General features: G+C 46.4%; 1 protein-coding gene across 4 annotated transcripts in view; it reads right to left on the bottom strand.

The window, feature by feature from the left end:
- Nucleotides 1–5,482: 5,482 nt before the first annotated feature.
- LOC119450602 (uncharacterized) overlaps nucleotides 5,483–17,947 on the bottom strand; it is a 126,765-nt gene continuing 114,300 nt past the window's right edge. For all 4 annotated transcript variants that reach the window (XM_049666016.1, XM_049666014.1, XM_049666015.1 and 1 more), the window contains exon 5: nucleotides 5,483–5,731. In XM_049666016.1, coding sequence (XP_049521973.1) covers nucleotides 5,592–5,731 — 140 coding nt within the window. In that variant the 3' untranslated portion in view covers nucleotides 5,483–5,591. The remainder of the gene's footprint in view (nucleotides 5,732–17,947) is intronic.

Raw genomic sequence — 17,947 nt, 5'->3', positions numbered from 1 at the left:
ATTATGAGGCACACCGTAGTGGAAGGCTCCGGATTAATTTTGACCACCTGGGGTTTTTTAACTTGCACTACAATGCAAGCTCACGGGTGGTTTTGCATTTCGCCTCCATCGAAATGTGGCGGCCGCGGCCAGGATTCGATCCCGCGATCTTGTGCTCAGCAGCGCAACACCTTAGCTAACTGAGCCACCGCGGTGGGTAGTCATGTTAGTCATATATTTTACCCTTCCATGCAAATTTTCGTATATAACAAGTGAGTGAAACGCCACAAATTAACGAGACGCCACAAAATTGTTGCCTACTTCTGGTGTACACTGACGCATATCTCCTGGAACCCAGCCCTTAACAACTTCACTGTAAAAGAGGCTTCCTTATCTCTTCTATCGTTTCGTCACCTCATTGCCACCTTCTCCCTCTTCCACAGGTTTCATTATTGATCGCTTGCTTGCGCACCATACATTGTCCCTCCATCAAGCCGGTAATAACGCATTGGCCATCCACTGCAGGTAGCAGAACCACACTCACGCACAAATACATTTCAGCCTCGTTTTCTATAGAACATCTAAAGACAGGAATGCCCTTCCTCATCAAGTGCCTGCCATCACCTCCTCGTCACAATTTCTTCAATATGTAACAACTTTCTATTTAACGCTTGAAAGAATTGTAACACTTCTTTGTATATGTTGTATCCCTACCCCTTATCTAATGCCCCTACTACGGGGTCTTTAAGGAAATAAAATGAAATGAAATGAAACATTTACTGCACCTCCCCTTATGTCTTGCTTCGTTTATCACCATCATTATCATCAGCTTATATTTATGTTCACTGCAGGACGAAGGCCTCTCCCTGCGATCTTCAATTACACCTGTCTTGCGCTAGCTGATTCCAACTTGCGCCTGCAAATTTCCCAATTTCATCACCATGCCTAGTTTTCTGCCATCCTCGACTGCGCTTCCGTTCTCTAGGTATCCCTTCTGTAACTGTTATGGTCCACCGGTTATCCCTGCTGTGCATTACATGGCCTACACAGCTTCATTTTTTTCTCTTAATGTAAATTAGAATATCGGCTATCCCCATTTGCTCTCTGATCCACGCCGCTCTCCTCCTCTCTCTTAACGTTAGGCCTAACATTTTTCGTTACATTGCTCTTTGTGCGGTCCTTAACTTGTTCTCGAGCGTATTGGTTAAACTCCAAATTTCTGCCCCATATGTTAGCACCGGTAGAATGCAATGATTGTACACTTTTCTCTTCAACGACAGTGGCAAGCTCCCAGTCAAGATTTGGCAATGTCTGCCGTATGCCATCCAACCCAATTTTTTTCTTCTGTGAATTTCCTTCTCATGATCAGGGTCCCCTGTGAGTAATTGACCTAGATAAACGTACTCATTTACAGATTCTAGAGGCTGACTGGTGATTCTGAATTCTTGTTCTCTTGCCAGGCTATTGAACATTATCTTTGTTTTCTGTATATTAATTTTCAACCCCACTCTTACACTTTCTCGGTTAAGGTCCTCAATCATTTGTTGTAATTCGTCCCCATTGTTGCTGAATAGCACAATGTCATCTGGAAACCAAAGGTTGCTGAGATGTTTGCCGTTGATCCTCACTCGTAAGTCTTCCCAGTCTAAGAGCTTGAATACTTCTTTTAAGCATGCAGTGAATAGCATTGGAGAGATTGTGTCTCCTTGCCTGACCACTTTCTTGATAAATAACTTTCTACTTTTCTTGTGGAGAACCAAGGTAGCTGTGGAATCTTTGTAGATATTTGCCGAGATATTCACGTATGACTCCTGCACTCCTTGATTACGCAATGCCTCTATGACTGCTGGTATCTCTACTGAATCAAATGATTTTCATAATCAATGAAAGCCATACAGAGAGGTTGATTGTACTCCGCAGATTTCTCGATTACCTTATTGATGACATGGATATGATCCATCGTAGAATATCCCTTCCAGAAGCCAGCCTGTTCTCTTGGTTGACTGAAGTCAAGTGTTGCCCTAATTCTATTGGAAATTATCTTGGCGAATATTCATGTAAATATATTGTTCGACTAAGAAGAGCCTCGTTACCTTTGGTGGCAATGAAAATTCGCCGCCTGCATTGAGCAGCAACCAGTGGAAGCAACCTGTATCTACTGTTCCGGCTTTGAAGTGGAAAAGCGAAATGTAGCCATGAGTTCCCTGTTGTGCGCTAAAGATTTCTGCCGGACAAACGCTGAGATATTTTCATACGAAAGTTCATAAATGAACAATATTTGATGGCAGAATCTTTCACGTTGAGGCCTCGTACATTTGGAAAAGAAAAGCTTTTTGTTATTAAAAACATGGTTCTTCGCAGGTGAAGCCACGCCTAAGTTTCCATTTTCAATAAATATTGTAATGGTTGAGGGCTACCGGAAAAACAAATGTTAAACACTCAAAAAAGGAACTCATAAATTAGGGGGGAGTGCAATGTCATGCAACCAGCCTCAGCAAGCCAATTCTTAGTGAAGCAGTCCTTTTCACATTTTCTCTCTCAAAAGGCAGCCAACATATGACTCTGGGTTCGGCGCACTTGTCCCAGAGTGCTTGGTTCCCGATTACCTTCGTTAGGGTACCTCGATGTCCTGCTCGCCCACTGCTCCGTCTAGGGTGGGGCCAACCGCGTCCTCGCCAACAACGTCCAATCTTAGCCCATCATATGGGGTAGCGCGCTGCAAGCACGCGAGCATACCACTAGATCCTAGTCCGCAGATGCATTTCTGGCTGAAATAATTTTTTGGAGTTGACAGGGTTTAACATTAGATTCGTGAAGCTCACTTTTCAATTGTATAGTTTTGGCCAACCTATGTTGTGACGTGACATCATTCTGTACACGTGAGATGTTTTGCTTCAAGGTATAGTGCTGTAATTGTACGCGTAGAAAGTATGCGACGTGGATCGCTGTCTTCTCGCGCCACGTGTGGCACATGCCGTAGTTGACAGATCTTTAAATGTCAGAACGCGCTGACCTAAACGTATTAAAAAAACACGACGGACACAAAAATTTACTGGACGCATTTAAGTCTCAAGGCACTTTCCTGTAGTGCATTCAATACCTCAAAGTAAACATGAACCAACTAGCCTCAATTTTTTGCGCTGCTGTGGTCATAGCAGCGACTATAGCCTTCTTTCAAGCCGCTGGACTGGACGCACGACTCTAGAATGACCCCAACGTGATGAACATGTACATACGCACCTGCTTATCATCATTCATCGTTATGCCCCCCCCCCCCCCCCCCCTTTCCTAGTGTAGAGTAGCAGGCCAGAGCAAACTATCGCTCAGGCCGACGTCTCTGCCTTTCCTCAAATAAACATCTCTCTCTCTTGCTCTGTTGAGTGATCTTTACTGGCGGAGTGTAGGCTCGTTATCTTTAGCGTAGGCGCGCTGTAGATGTTCCTTCCTCAAGCATAGTGCGCTGAAACAATTAAGTTTTACTAAAGTGTCATCACGAAGCAATAAAATACGAATTTGAATTGTTGAAACCATAAAACACAAACAACTTAATGAACGGCAAGTGAGGGCTGGTAAATATACTTGAGGAGCTATTTTCACGCTAGCTTCTAATGCACCCGTAGTATGGAAGAACAGGCGTAGTGAGCAGACACAGCAAACTTTTGAAAGCTTTTATTTATTGCAGTTGGACAACTGGTCCTAGTCAGAAGAGGCAAGATAGCTTTGCAGCATAAAATGCAAATAATTTTAGGAAAAAAAAACAGCAACTGCATAGCACGAAGAAAATTTATTGAGAAAGGAGGCAGAATTACGAGGCTATTCTTAAAGTAATGTGAAAGGGCATATGCTGTGGCTATGCAAAGGAGACGACATGCTTACTCCTGCACATTTCTTGCTTCCCCCTTCATTACCTACTCTTGCTCCAACTTGGCTAAAGTGTATGTGATCCTGGCCACGGCGGCCGCATTTCGATGGGGGCGAAATGCGAAAACACCCGTGCACTTAGATTAAGGTGCACGGTAAAGAACCCCAGGTGGTCCAAATTTCCGGAGTCCCCCACTACGGCGTGCCTCATAATCAGATCGTGGTTTTGGCACGTAAAACACCATAGTTTATTTTTAAGATGTATGTGCAGTCACCATCTCGCCTTCGTTGACCCGAGCATTTTCTCCGCGGCATACCTGTGCTGCTCGCATGTTTCTAGATTGAACTGCAACAACTTGCTGAGATATGTACTGAGCCTGCAATGGTGCTTTCAAGGTGAGCGCGCTCTCCGTCCAAGTGGTGGAGGGTGATGCCCGTGAAAAGCTTTTCACAAGAATTTAGGGTGCTCATAACTGCATCACTCGCACAGTGAAAGTTGTTGCCATCCTAAACATATTAGTTCAGTGCTGTTTATATGCACGCTCGCTGCTGCTGGACCCCAAGACTGCAGTCTTGCAATGTTCACACGAGTGAACCACTTTGATGACGCTTGACATTCGATGCTTTACGCGCTTGACTTTCGCGATCCACTGAAGCCCTCTTTTCGGCTGTGTTTATAAGTGAAACATTCTCCAACCATCTCTGGGGTGGTTCGGGCACAATGGCAAACACCCAGGCATTCTGTGCCGAAGGCTGCGGCCGGGTGGCCGCGCAAGGTTACCACGCGCTGGTCCCACGGAAAGTGGGCTGTGCAATGGCGGACAGTGGCTCCGAATACCGGTTGCGGAGTTTGACAGGTTCTTCAAAGAATGTCCCCACCCTGAACGGAGGGGTGGGCGAGGAGGAGATTGAGGCATCCTAGTTTTATTCGGCGTGCCCTTGTTCGGGTAAGTTACGAACTGCTCGGTGCACGTGCACATTTCGTCGCGATGTGCTTGTGCAACTTCGCTCGTTTATTGCAACTAATTCATCTACCGTCTTCGTAGCCGCGCAGCGCGGCTAGCGCAGCGCCGGATGAGACTAAAACTTACCGTGACATGGTCACGTGTTTGGTTAAGTTTTTCTGGCTTTAATTTTATGTCATCATGCTCCCTCTCAGTTATTTCTACTCTTCGTATTTAAATGCCCCCTTATGGGCTGGATCGGTGTAAGCAATGCGCTCGTAGGGGCTGCACAGAATTTTGGTAGAGTATTCAGCGCAGTTACTTAAATGCGAATTCGTGAAGTTGCGCTCAACTCCAGTAGCACCGACTTCAAAGGCTGCGATTGAGAAAGGTATAGCCTTTAACATCCATAATGATGTAATAGCACTCACCTGATTTAAAACCATTTCACTGGGGTCTTTGATGTATTGTAAGTAAATAAAAAATAAATAAATAAATAAATAAATAAAAAATTAAAAAATACATTCTACTGACGTAGACGACAAGGAGGTCACTGGCTTCTTGTTTCGTGAAGAACCTCGAAAGCAAGGGCGAAAAAATAGTTGCGGCTTAGAGCAGGAGAACGTCCGAGAGAGCCTCTTGGGGTTGTCAAGAATTTTTATGAAGGATGCGGGGAAAACAAACAGACGTGTTCTTTGATTTTTAAACATGCTCCATTTTACTGCTACATCCTACAAAATGTACTTTTCAGATGATTTTTTTTTCGCTAAGGGGCTCATCTTCTGAAAAGGTTGCAGCTCAATGTTTTCAGGCGGCAGTCTTGCAGCTGGTAGAATAAACTTCGTAGGATCCTTTTCCAGTTTTTAAATCATCATATTTTTGCATGCACGCTTGGTTTGTATCATTAACTTTACTATCCCATACGTGCACTTCGTATTGATCCTCGCCTGGAACACACAAAAAGAAAAAGGAATTTATTATACACAAACATAAAACTCTCCCATTAATTCTTTATACACTTGTATCCTTAGGTAACTCAATGAATGTGTCATCATCGCCCACAGTCTGTTCGAGCACATCAATTTTATTTTTGTTTCTTGATTACTCTCTAGATAATGTGGAAATTCAAATGGAAGGTACTGGAGAGAAGGTCCTTTCAATTTGTTCCATGCAGTCAGGCGTAGTGTGCAGACGGAAAAGGGGATTCATTATACACAAACAAAAAAGCTCTCCCGTTAATTCTTTATACACTTGTATCCTTAGGTAACTCAATGAATGTGTCATCATCGCCCACAGTCTGTTTGAGCACATCAATTTTATTTTTGTTTCTTGATAACTCTCTAGATAGTGTGGAAATTCACATGGAAGGTACTGGAGAGAAGGTCCTTTCAATTTGTTCCATGCAGTCAGGCGTAGTGTGCAGACGGAAAAGGGGATTCATTATACACAAACAAAAAAGCTCTCCCGTTAATTCTTTATACACTTGTATCCTTAGGTAACTCAATGAATGTGTCATCATCGCCCACAGTCTGTTTGAGCACATCAATTTTATTTTTGTTTCTTGATTAACTCTCTAGATAGTGTGGAAATTCACATGGAAGGTACTGGAGAGAAGGTCCTTTCAATTTGTTCCATGCAGTCAGGCGTAGTGTGCAGACGGAAAAGGGGATTCATTATACACAAACAAAAAAGCTCTCCCGTTAATTCTTTATACACTTGTATCCTTAGGTAACTCAATGAATGTGTCATCATCGCCCACAGTCTGTTTGAGCACATCAATTTTATTTTTGTTTCTTGATAACTCTCTAGATAGTGTGGAAATTCACATGGAAGGTACTGGAGAGAAGGTCCTTTCAATTTGTTCCATGCAGTCAGGCGTAGTGTGCAGACGGAAAAGGGGATTCATTATACACAAACAAAAAGCTCTCCCGTTAATTCTTTATACACTTGTATCCTTAGGTAACTCAATGAATGTGTCATCATCGCCCACAGTCTGTTTGAGCACATCAATTTTATTTTTGTTTCTTGATTACTCTCTAGATAGTGTGGAAATTCACATGGAAGGTACTGGAGAGAAGGTCCTTTCAATTTGTTCCATGCAGTCAGGCGTAGTGTGCAGACGGAAAAGGGGATTCATTATACACAAACAAAAAAGCTCTCCCGTTAATTCTTTATACACTTGTATCCTTAGGTAACTCAATGAATGTGTCATCATCGCCCACAGTCTGTTTGAGCACATCAATTTTATTTTTGTTTCTTGATAACTCTCTAGATAGTGTGGAAATTCACATGGAAGGTACTGGAGAGAAGGTCCTTTCAATTTGTTCCATGCAGTCAGGCGTAGTGTGCAGACGGAAAAGGGGATTCATTATACACAAACAAAAAAGCTCTCCCGTTAATTCTTTATACACTTGTATCCTTAGGTAACTCAATGAATGTGTCATCATCGCCCACAGTCTGTTTGAGCACATCAATTTTATTTTGTTTCTGATAACTCTCTAGATAGTGTGGAAATTCACATGGAAGGTACTGGAGAGAAGGTCCTTTCAATTTGTTCCATGCAGTCAGGCGTAGTGTGCAGACGGAAAAGGGGATTCATTATACACAAACAAAAAGCTCTCCCGTTAATTCTTTATACACTTGTATCCTTAGGTAACTCAATGAATGTGTCATCATCGCCCACAGTCTGTTTGAGCACATCAATTTTATTTTTGTTTCTTGATTACTCTCTAGATAATGTGGAAATTCACATGGAAGGTACTGGAGAGAAGGTCCTTTCAATTTGTTCCATGCAGTCAGGCGTAGTGTGCAGACGGAAAAGGGGATTCATTATACACAAACAAAAAAGCTCTCCCGTTAATTCTTTATACACTTGTATCCTTAGGTAACTCAATGAATGTGTCATCATCGCCCACAGTCTGTTTGAGCACATCAATTTTATTTTTGTTTCTTGATAACTCTCTAGATAGTGTGGAAATTCAAATGGAAGGTACTGGAGAGAAGGTCCTTTCAATTTGTTCCATGCAGTCAGGCGTAGTGTGCAGACGGAAAAGGGGATTCATTATACACAAACAAAAAGCTCTCCCGTTAATTCTTTATACACTTGTATCCTTAGGTAACTCAATGAATGTGTCATCATCGCCCACAGTCTGTTTGAGCACATCAATTTTATTTTTGTTTCTTGATAACTCTCTAGATAGTGTGGAAATTCACATGGAAGGTACTGGAGAGAAGGTCCTTTCAATTTGTTCCATGCAGTCAGGCGTAGTGTGCAGACGGAAAAGGGGATTCATTATACACAAACATAAAACTCTCCCATTAATTCTTTATACACTTGTATCCTTAGGTAACTCAATGAATGTGTCATCATCGCCCACAGTCTGTTCGAGCACATCAATTTTATTTTTGTTTCTTGATTACTCTCTAGATAATGTGGAAATTCACATGGAAGGTACTGGAGAGAAGGTCCTTTCAATTTGTTCCATGCAGTCAGGCGTAGTGTGCAGACGGAAAAGGGGATTCATTATACACAAACAAAAAGCTCTCCGTTAATTCTTTATACACTTGTATCCTTAGGTAACTCTATGAATGTGTCATCATCGCCCACAGTCTGTTTGAGCACATCAATTTTATTTTGTTTCTTGATAACTCTCTAGATAGTGTGGAAATTCACATGGAAGGTACTGGAGAGAAGGTCCTTTCAATTTGTTCCATGCAGTCAGGCGTAGTGTGCAGACGGAAAAGGGGATTCATTATACACAAACAAAAAAGCTCTCCCGTTAATTCTTTATACACTTGTATCCTTAGGTAACTCAATGAATGTGTCATCATCGCCCACAGTCTGTTTGAGCACATCAATTTTATTTTTGTTTCTTGATAACTCTCTAGATAGTGTGGAAATTCAAATGGAAGGTACTGGAGAGAAGGTCCTTTCAATTTGTTCCATGCAGTCAGGCGTAGTGTGCAGACGGAAAAGGGGATTCATTATACACAAACAAAAAAGCTCTCCCGTTAATTCTTTATACACTTGTATCCTTAGGTAACTCAATGAATGTGTCATCATCGCCCACAGTCTGTTCGAGCACATCAATTTTATTTTTGTTTCTTGATTACTCTCTAGATAATGTGGAAATTCAAATGGAAGGTACTGGAGAGAAGGTCCTTTCAATTTGTTCCATGCAGTCAGGCGTAGTGTGCAGACGGAAAAGGGGATTCATTATACACAAACAAAAAAGCTCTCCCGTTAATTCTTTATACACTTGTATCCTTAGGTAACTCAATGAATGTGTCATCATCGCCCACAGTCTGTTCGAGCACATCAATTTTATTTTTGTTTCTTGATTACTCTCTAGATAATGTGGAAATTCAAATGGAAGGTACTGGAGAGAAGGTCCTTTCAATTTGTTCCATGCAGTCAGGCGTAGTGTGCAGACGGAAAAGGGGATTCATTATACACAAACAAAAAAGCTCTCCCGTTAATTCTTTATACACTTGTATCCTTAGGTAACTCAATGAATGTGTCATCATCGCCCACAGTCTGTTCGAGCACATCAATTTTATTTTTGTTTCTTGATTACTCTCTAGATAGTGTGGAAATTCACATGGAAGGTACTGGAGAGAAGGTCCTTTCAATTTGTTCCATGCAGTCAGGCGTAGTGTGCAGACGGAAAAGGGGATTCATTATACACAAACAAAAAAGCTCTCCCGTTAATTCTTTATACACTTGTATCCTTAGGTAACTCAATGAATGTGTCATCATCGCCCACAGTCTGTTCGAGCACATCAATTTTATTTTTGTTTCTTGATTACTCTCTAGATAATGTGGAAATTCAAATGGAAGGTACTGGAGAGAAGGTCCTTTCAATTTGTTCCATGCAGTCAGGCGTAGTGTGCAGACGGAAAAGGGGATTCATTATACACAAACAAAAAAGCTCTCCCGTTAATTCTTTATACACTTGTATCCTTAGGTAACTCAATGAATGTGTCATCATCGCCCACAGTCTGTTTGAGCACATCAATTTTATTTTTGTTTCTTGATAACTCTCTAGATAGTGTGGAAATTCACATGGAAGGTACTGGAGAGAAGGTCCTTTCAATTTGTTCCATGCAGTCAGGCGTAGTGTGCAGACGGAAAAGGGGATTCATTATACACAAACAAAAAAGCTCTCCCGTTAATTCTTTATACACTTGTATCCTTAGGTAACTCAATGAATGTGTCATCATCGCCCACAGTCTGTTTGAGCACATCAATTTTATTTTTGTTTCTTGATAACTCTCTAGATAGTGTGGAAATTCACATGGAAGGTACTGGAGAGAAGGTCCTTTCAATTTGTTCCATGTAGTCAGCACTAAACCACTGCACAAAACCACGTTTCCAACTACATAGTTAGGTAGTGCTGTGCAAAAGAAAAATGCTAATTAAATGAGTCTTACATACGCTGCTAACATGTTTTTACTACTCGTACCAAAGCAAATGCCACATCGGGAAATATTTTTGACACTGGTAAAAAGATAAGTCGCGTGATCTGCAACATTGCAAATCGTCACCGATGGTCAGGACCCTATCTTGCAGGAACAAGCGTAATTCTGCTGAGAACCGAATTCTTGCCGAGCGCAGCGATGAAGCCGAACGTACATCTTAAACAAAGCAACTTGTCGAACGTCCTGTGTGCACTTCGCGGTTGAGCTCATTGGCCTTCGTCGCATCCATATAGAAAATCTCACGCACTTTCATGGGAAGAACATCTAGTTTGTCGCATGGTGGCGGCAGAGTTCACTATTAGAATCGCTAAATTAGTGGCGTGCTCACCCACAAAACAGTAGCTGAAAAAAAAAGGGTTTGTGTTTGAGTTTCCGCGTAACAGAATTATGTGTTCTCGTATATTCGAATTACAATCCGATGCTATCAGATCTGTAGGTTCTGTGCAAGTCGTACTTTACGAAGTTTCTGACGCATTTTACTTTGAGAAATTAAATCACTTCAATAACGCACTTGCGCTAGGCGGAGGGCCTACAAAAATCAGGATGTACGTATACTGTGCTTACGGTACCGCCACCTAACAGCCGCGGCCAATACGACATATCTTAAACGACAGCTGGAAAAGAGCTTTCTCTCTCAGTTGCCGCGTAACCGATTGATGTTTTCTCGCACATTCCAATAACAATACGAAGCTATTATGTCCGCAGCTTGTGTGTAAGTGGTACTTTACGCATTTTCTGACGCAATTTACTTTAAAAATTATTTAGTTCATAAGGTAATTGCGCTTCGCGGACGGCCTAGAAAAGAGAGAGAGAGAGATAAATGAGATGCGAAAAGCAGGGAGGTTAACCGGAAGGTAGATATCCAGTTTGCTACCCTACACTGGGGAAGGGGTAAGGGGAGACAGAAAGATAAAGAAAAATGCACACACTTAGAGATGGAGATAAAAAAAATAGAAAAAATCACAGCATATCCACGAAGTGAATGATGATGAGTGGGCGAAGCACCGGGGGATCATTCGGGTAAACCACAGCTACGGACGAGAGAGAAAAAATTCACAGCATATCCACGGGGTGAATGATGATGAGTGGGCGAAGCTCCGGAGGGAATCATCGGATCTCCCGCTTAAGGGGACGCTAGCACAAACGCGTTAGAAACGTGCAGTACTCTCTAGTAAGGGGGAGCGGCCACAGCGTCTTACGCAGCCATTTACACATGCCGGAACGTGAACCGCGTTTGCCGACGCCATCACATGACTGCTGAGAGAGTATACCCCCCGTATTCATAAACGCTCCTCGACTTGAACTTGACTTGCCACCGCTTTGGGCAGCGCGTTCGAAACGCGTTGAACGTAAGGCGGAGAGGCCACAGCGTCTTACACCAGCTTCTTACACGGGCCGTAACGCGCTAGCACAAACGCATTAGAAACGCGCTAGAAACGCGGCCTTTCGTTAATGTTGGGTATTTATTGCCATCGTGGTGCGTGTGTCCATCATGTCCGCTTCGTGGCGTAGTGGGCTAACGCCGCGCGCTCGGAAGCGAGGGGTCCCTGGTTCGATTCCGCGCTACGGACACAACTTCGGAATTTTTTTTCTCAGACTGGTTACACACTACTACTACGACGACGGGGACGAACGGGTGCCGCTATAAGGAGCTTCGCCCCTAAAAGAGCGCGCGTCGGGAACGAAAGACTCAAGGTAGTTTTATCAGCTGTATAAACTTGGACATGCAGCAGCACCAGCAACGCGCAGAACTGTTGTCGACGCCGTCGGCGTTTTGCCCGCGTTCGCACCGAACGCGTGCAAAGTGGAACCGGAAGCGGAACCGGAAACGGAAGTGGAACCGTAAGTGCAACCGGAACGCCATCCAGTGAACACTTCATAAAACTACAGGTGGCTACATACTACTACTACTACTACTACTTCTACAGAGGAGGGAACGACCCACACCCTAAGGAGCTTCGCCCCTAAATAAAAAAAAACGCGCACGCACGCACGCACGCACACACACACACACACACACACACACACACAAAGGAACTCAGGAGCGTCACAGTCGTTCAAACAGGTCGCTTGACCGGAGGAACTTCAGTAGCGCCCTCGTCGCCTTCTACTGTGAAGACCGTATCAGCCGGCATTCTAAAATCGTCTGCTCAGAAAGCGGCCGGTCGTCGAGGCGTGCCAACTCCGTTACGAGCGACGTCTCTGGGAGCTGTAGCGGGGACAATGACACAGGATATGTTGGACTGTTTCCTCGCTGCTGCAAGTATCGCAGGCAGCACTGTCAGCCATTCCGATGCGACAAGCAAAAGCATTCGTAAAGGATACTCCAAGCCACCGTCGGCAGAGAGCAGTTGTCTCGATTCGAGGAAGTCCAGATGGAATGCGTAGTCGGAGGGATGGGTCCAGGCGGTGCAGTCGTGTATGTTGGAAACCAGGTGTGTTCCACATGGCTCGTGTGGAATCACGCGAGATTATGCGAAGCTTTGTTGCTGCATCGGCTTTTGATAACAGGATGGGTTCCTTCACAGCATTTTAGTGAGCCCTCCTCGCAGCTTCATCGGCCTGTTCGTTGCCCATGATGCCGCAGTGGCCTGGGAGCCACTGAAAAGTGATGTCATGTCCTTTTTCTGCTAGTTGGTGACAAAGGTGCCTTATTTCCAGCACATGTTAGTCTTGTGGTCCACGACGTAGAGCGGATAGCAGACAATGCAGGGCGGCCTTCGAATCTGTAAATATGCTCCATCTTGGTGGTAAGTCTTCGTGAATCATGTGAAGTGCGCAGCGAAGTGCAGCAAGCTCCGCCGCAATCGACGTTGTCCGGTGAGAAGTTTGAAACTGAAGGGTCACGGCTTTTGCGGGGAAGATCACAGCCCCTGTAGATCCGTCAAGAGTTGTCGAGCCATCGGTGTAAATGTGAAAATGGTCCTTGTATGTCTCGTGCAGAATGAGGAGAGATAGCTGCTTGAGAGCTGGGCACGAGAGTCCTGCTTTCGTTCGAATCCCTGGTACCGAGACTCGAACTTGTGGACGAGCCAAACACCAAGGAGGTGATAGCAGCCTCTCGGCAGGCCTATAATCTCGAGGGAGGCAGTCAAGGTACGCTGATATTGTCACGTACGAGTTTGTACCGCTGTGGACAAAATGAAGTTGGTTGGGGAAGAAGAGGCTGAAGTGTCTCGGAGCTCGGTAGATGGTGTCACCCTGGCCACAGAGCTGCAACCCTCTGTATATATTGTAAATACATATATTTTCTCCCCGTAACATTTTGGTGGAAGTGCGGGGTAATCTCGCCACAAGCCGGCCCTGGATCTTCGCAGCGGGCGTCACATCGGTTCCGCTGTTATGGCTACTGACGCTGCCTCCGACGCTGACGCTGCCTCCGCCTCTCAGACACCGGCGGAAGTGGTAATAACCCAGCTACGTCACCCGGGAATCTTCACTGGCACTGGCAAGGTCGACGTCGAAGACTGGCTGACGTCGTATGAGCGCGTCGGTAAGCACAACAAGTGGAATGCCACACATTTGCTGGCCAACCTGATCTTTTACTTGGGAGGAACCGCGAAGGTATGGTTCGAGACGCATGAAACCGAAATTACAAGCTCGGACTCCTGCAAGGAAAAGCTACGCGATCTTTTCGGAAGGCCTGTGGGACGTCAAATGGAGGCCAAGCAAGAGCTAGCGTCTCGTGTCCAGACACCAACCTAATCGTACGTCGCGTATATTCAAGACGTTCTGGCTCTCTGCCGTAAAGCGGACGCGGACATGCTAGAGGCCGATAGGGTTGGACACATCTTGAAGGGCATCGCAGACGATTCGTTCAACCTCCTGCTTTGCAGGAACTGCTCAACGGTTGAATCCATCATAAAGGAATGCCGGAATTTTGAGCAAGCGAAGAGCAAACGCATCGTACAACGCTTCGACCGACTTCCCAATACGGCTGCCACTTCCTCCTGCAACGACCCTCCGGCATCACATCCGCCTGCCACGCCAAGCTTGACACAGGTCATACGCCGTGAACTTGAGGCTATGGCTTCAAGTTCTCACTGTCCCCATACGCACGACAACATGACCATCTCACTCATTCAAGCTGTTGTCCGCCAAGAAATTGCCAACATGGACATCCAGTCTGCCGTCCGCCCACGTCCCACCCCTACCACTCCTGTCATTGCCTCTGCTGCACCTCGCCAGTCGTTCCCGAGTCGATATCGGAACCCATCTGAGTGGCGAACACCGGATGACAGGCCGATTTGCTTTGCTTGCTCCCGGGTCGGTCACATCTCCCGCCACTGCCGTAGTAGCTGCTGGTACTCCTCGCCTCGACCATACGCTGATTGTCGCTTCGACCGAGACTCTCGGTCTCTGTCGCCCCTTTCTGAACCATACCATGCCGGCCTTCCCTCTCGGGGAAACACCACTAGCCGCTCGCCCTCGCCGCAACGCCGTCAGTCCCGCTCGCCTACACCTCGACGTCCCTCGTCCCCGTCCTACGCGGGCCGCTTCTCGGGAAACTAAGCAATGCAGCCCCGGAGGTGAGGCTGCGTTGACGACTCGGACTGCAAAACCTCTGCTGACCCCTGCTGCTCGACCGAACCTTGTTGAAATTTTTGTTGATGATGTACCCGTTCAAGCCCTCATCGATACTGGCGCTCAGGTGTCGGTTATGCGAACAGATCTTCGTAGCCGTCTCCGTAAAATCCTGACACCTGCCGAGTCGCCTGCCGTCCGAGTGGCTAATGGCAGTACAACAGCCGTGATGGGAATGTGCGCCGCCCGTGTTACCATTGCCGGTCGTCCTGTGTTAGTCCTGTTCACTGTACTGGCCGAGTGTCCCCACGAAGTGATTCTTGGAATCGACTTCCTGACTGCTCATTCAGCGCTGATTGACTGTGCAACCGGCACCCTTCGCCTTGAACTGCCCCATTACTTGCCGACCCGACCGAAGACCACAAGTCCCGACTTCGTTCTGCTGAATTTGTTCGCCTGCAACCTGATGCTGCGACCTACGTCCTCATGTCGCCTTCTCCGCCACTTCGAGATGGTCCTTACGTGGTGTCCCCACTTTGCGACGTTCTCCTGGCACGCCAAATCGCACTACCCAGCTCCATTGTCACTCTTGTTAACAATCGAGCGTGGCTTCCCCTTCTGAACTTTGGTTCGTGTCTGCAAGTGCTTCCTGAGGGTGTATCTCTCGCTTTGCTGTCGCCTTTGGAAGAGTGTGGAGTAGCTGCTCTTACGCCCGAACCACGATTCGACACTGCTGCAGCTTCCGACCGTCCTACTTCAAGCAACGACAAGTTTACGCCCATGATAGCTACTGACCTACGGCCTGCTTACGCCGACGCCCTTCGCCGTATTCTGATGTCCTATGAAGACATCTTTGATTTTGGAAATCGCCCGCTAGGTCGCACCCGTGTCGTCACCCATCCCATCCTCACTGGTGACGCTCCTCCTATACACCGGAGGCCCTACCGTGTGTCAGCGGCTGAACGCCAGGTGATCCAAACGGAAGTGGACAAAATGCTCTCCAAAGATATTATCGAGCCTTCCTGAAGTCCGTGGGCGTCACCTGTCGTTTTGGTTAAAAAGAAGGACAATACCTGGAGATTTTGTATCGATTACCGTCACCTGAATAAGATAACGAAAAAGGACGTGTATCCGCTTCCACGTATTGATGACGCGCTGGACTGCTTACACGGTGCCAGTTATTTTTCATCGATTGATTTGCGCTCCGGCTACTGGCAAATCGCAGTGGATGAACGAGATCGCGAAAAGACCGCCTTCGTCACCCCAGATGGTCTCTACCAATTTAAAGTGATGCCTTTCGGACTGTGTAATGCCCCTGCTACCTTCGAGCGCATGATGGACTCTCTTCTGCGCGGATTCAAATGGACCACATGCCTCTGCCACCTTGATGACGTCATAGTTCTTTCACCGACGTTTGAGAGCCACCTTCACCGACTCTCAGCTATCCTTGATGTTTTTAGACGTGCCGGCCTACAACTCAATTCTGCAAAATGCCATTTCGGCCGCCGCCAAATACGAGTACTTGGTCACTTGGTTGACGCTTCTGGCGTCCAGCCTGATCCTGACAAAGTTCGTGCCGTTGGGGAGTTTCCCCTTCCGCGTTCTCCTACCGATGTCCGCAGTTTTCTAGGGCTGTGTTCCTATTTTCGGCGATTTATCCAGAACTTTGCCGAAATCGCTCGTCCTTTCACAGACCTGAAAAAGGACACCACTCTTCGTTGGGGACCCGACCAGGCTGAAGCATTTTCAACGCTTATCAGTCGTCTTACCAATCCACCCGTGTTGGGTCATTTTGATCCGCATGCCTACACAGAAGTTCGCACTGATGCAAGCGGCCATGGCATTGGCGCTATCTTGTCCCAACGACAGCGGGACACCAATCGCGTGATCGCGTATGCTAGCCGTCTTCTTTCTGCACCAGAGCGAAACTAATCGATAACAGAACGTGAATGCTTGGCCCTTGTTTGGTTCATTGCCAAGTTCCGTCCTTACCTGTTCGGTCGACATTTCACCGTCGTGACAGATCATCATGCCTTATGTTGGCTATCCTCACTCAGAGACCCGACAGGCCGTCTTGGCTGCTGGGCTTTACGCCTGCAAGAGTACACGTTTTCCGTGTCCTACAAATCTGGGCGGTTACATAAGGACGCCGACTGTCTCTCCCGCTACCCTGTCGACCCACCCGATGGCACCGAAACCGATACAGATACCTGCGTTTTGTCGATCTCCGACTTCTCACGCATCGCCGACGAGCAGCGTCGTGACCCATATTCGCGATCCATCATCGAACGCATTACCTCGGAGCAACAGGACGCTTCTCTCCGTATGTTTGTTCTCCAGGACGGGACCTTATATCGACGCAATATGAATCCTCATGGTGCTGAACTGCTCCTCGTCGTTCCCCAGCATCTGCGCTCGACAATTCTCTCGCCGTTACACGATGCGCCTACCGCTGGTCATTTGGGTGTCTTCCTTACATACGAACGTGTGCGCAGAAGATTTTTCTGGCCTGGGCTATATCGCTCTGTTCGAAGCTACGTCGCTGCCTGCGAACTTTGCCAACGCCGCAAGAAGCCTCCATTGTCTCCCGCTGGCCACCATCAGCCTATAGATATCCCCAGTGAGCCATTTTTCCGCGTCGGACTGGACCTCCTTGGCCCATTTCCTACCTCATCCTCGGGCTGGACTTGTGCGACGGACTATACCACGCGTTATGCCATAACGCGGGCCCTCCCTACAAACTGCGCAACTGATGTGGCTGATTTTCTCCTCCATGAAGTGATCCTACATCATGGTGCCCCACGTCAGCTACTCACCGATAGAGGCCCCTGTTTTCTTTCTAAGGTTGTCGACGACCTTCTTCGCTCTTGCTTAACGTCCCACAAGTTCACGACGGCTTACCACCCACAGACAAACGGACTTACCGAGCGTCTCAACCGTACACTTACGGACATGCTCTCCATGTACGTGTGTGATGATCACAGGGATTTGGACCGCACCTTAGCTTTCGTGACGTTTGCATACAATTCGTCGCGTGACGATATTACTGGTTATTCCCCGTTCTATCTACTATATGGCCGTCACCCTCTCCTGCCTCTTGACTCACTGCTCCCTTCTGACGCCACCACTACCACGTTCTATGCTCACGACGCCATTGT

Source organism: Dermacentor silvarum, chromosome 4 (assembly GCF_013339745.2).
Source record: "Dermacentor silvarum isolate Dsil-2018 chromosome 4, BIME_Dsil_1.4, whole genome shotgun sequence".
Lineage (NCBI taxonomy): Eukaryota > Metazoa > Arthropoda > Arachnida > Ixodida > Ixodidae > Dermacentor > Dermacentor silvarum.
Note: the sequence above shows the minus strand (reverse complement) of the source record. Positions and strands in the feature narration are given on the sequence as shown.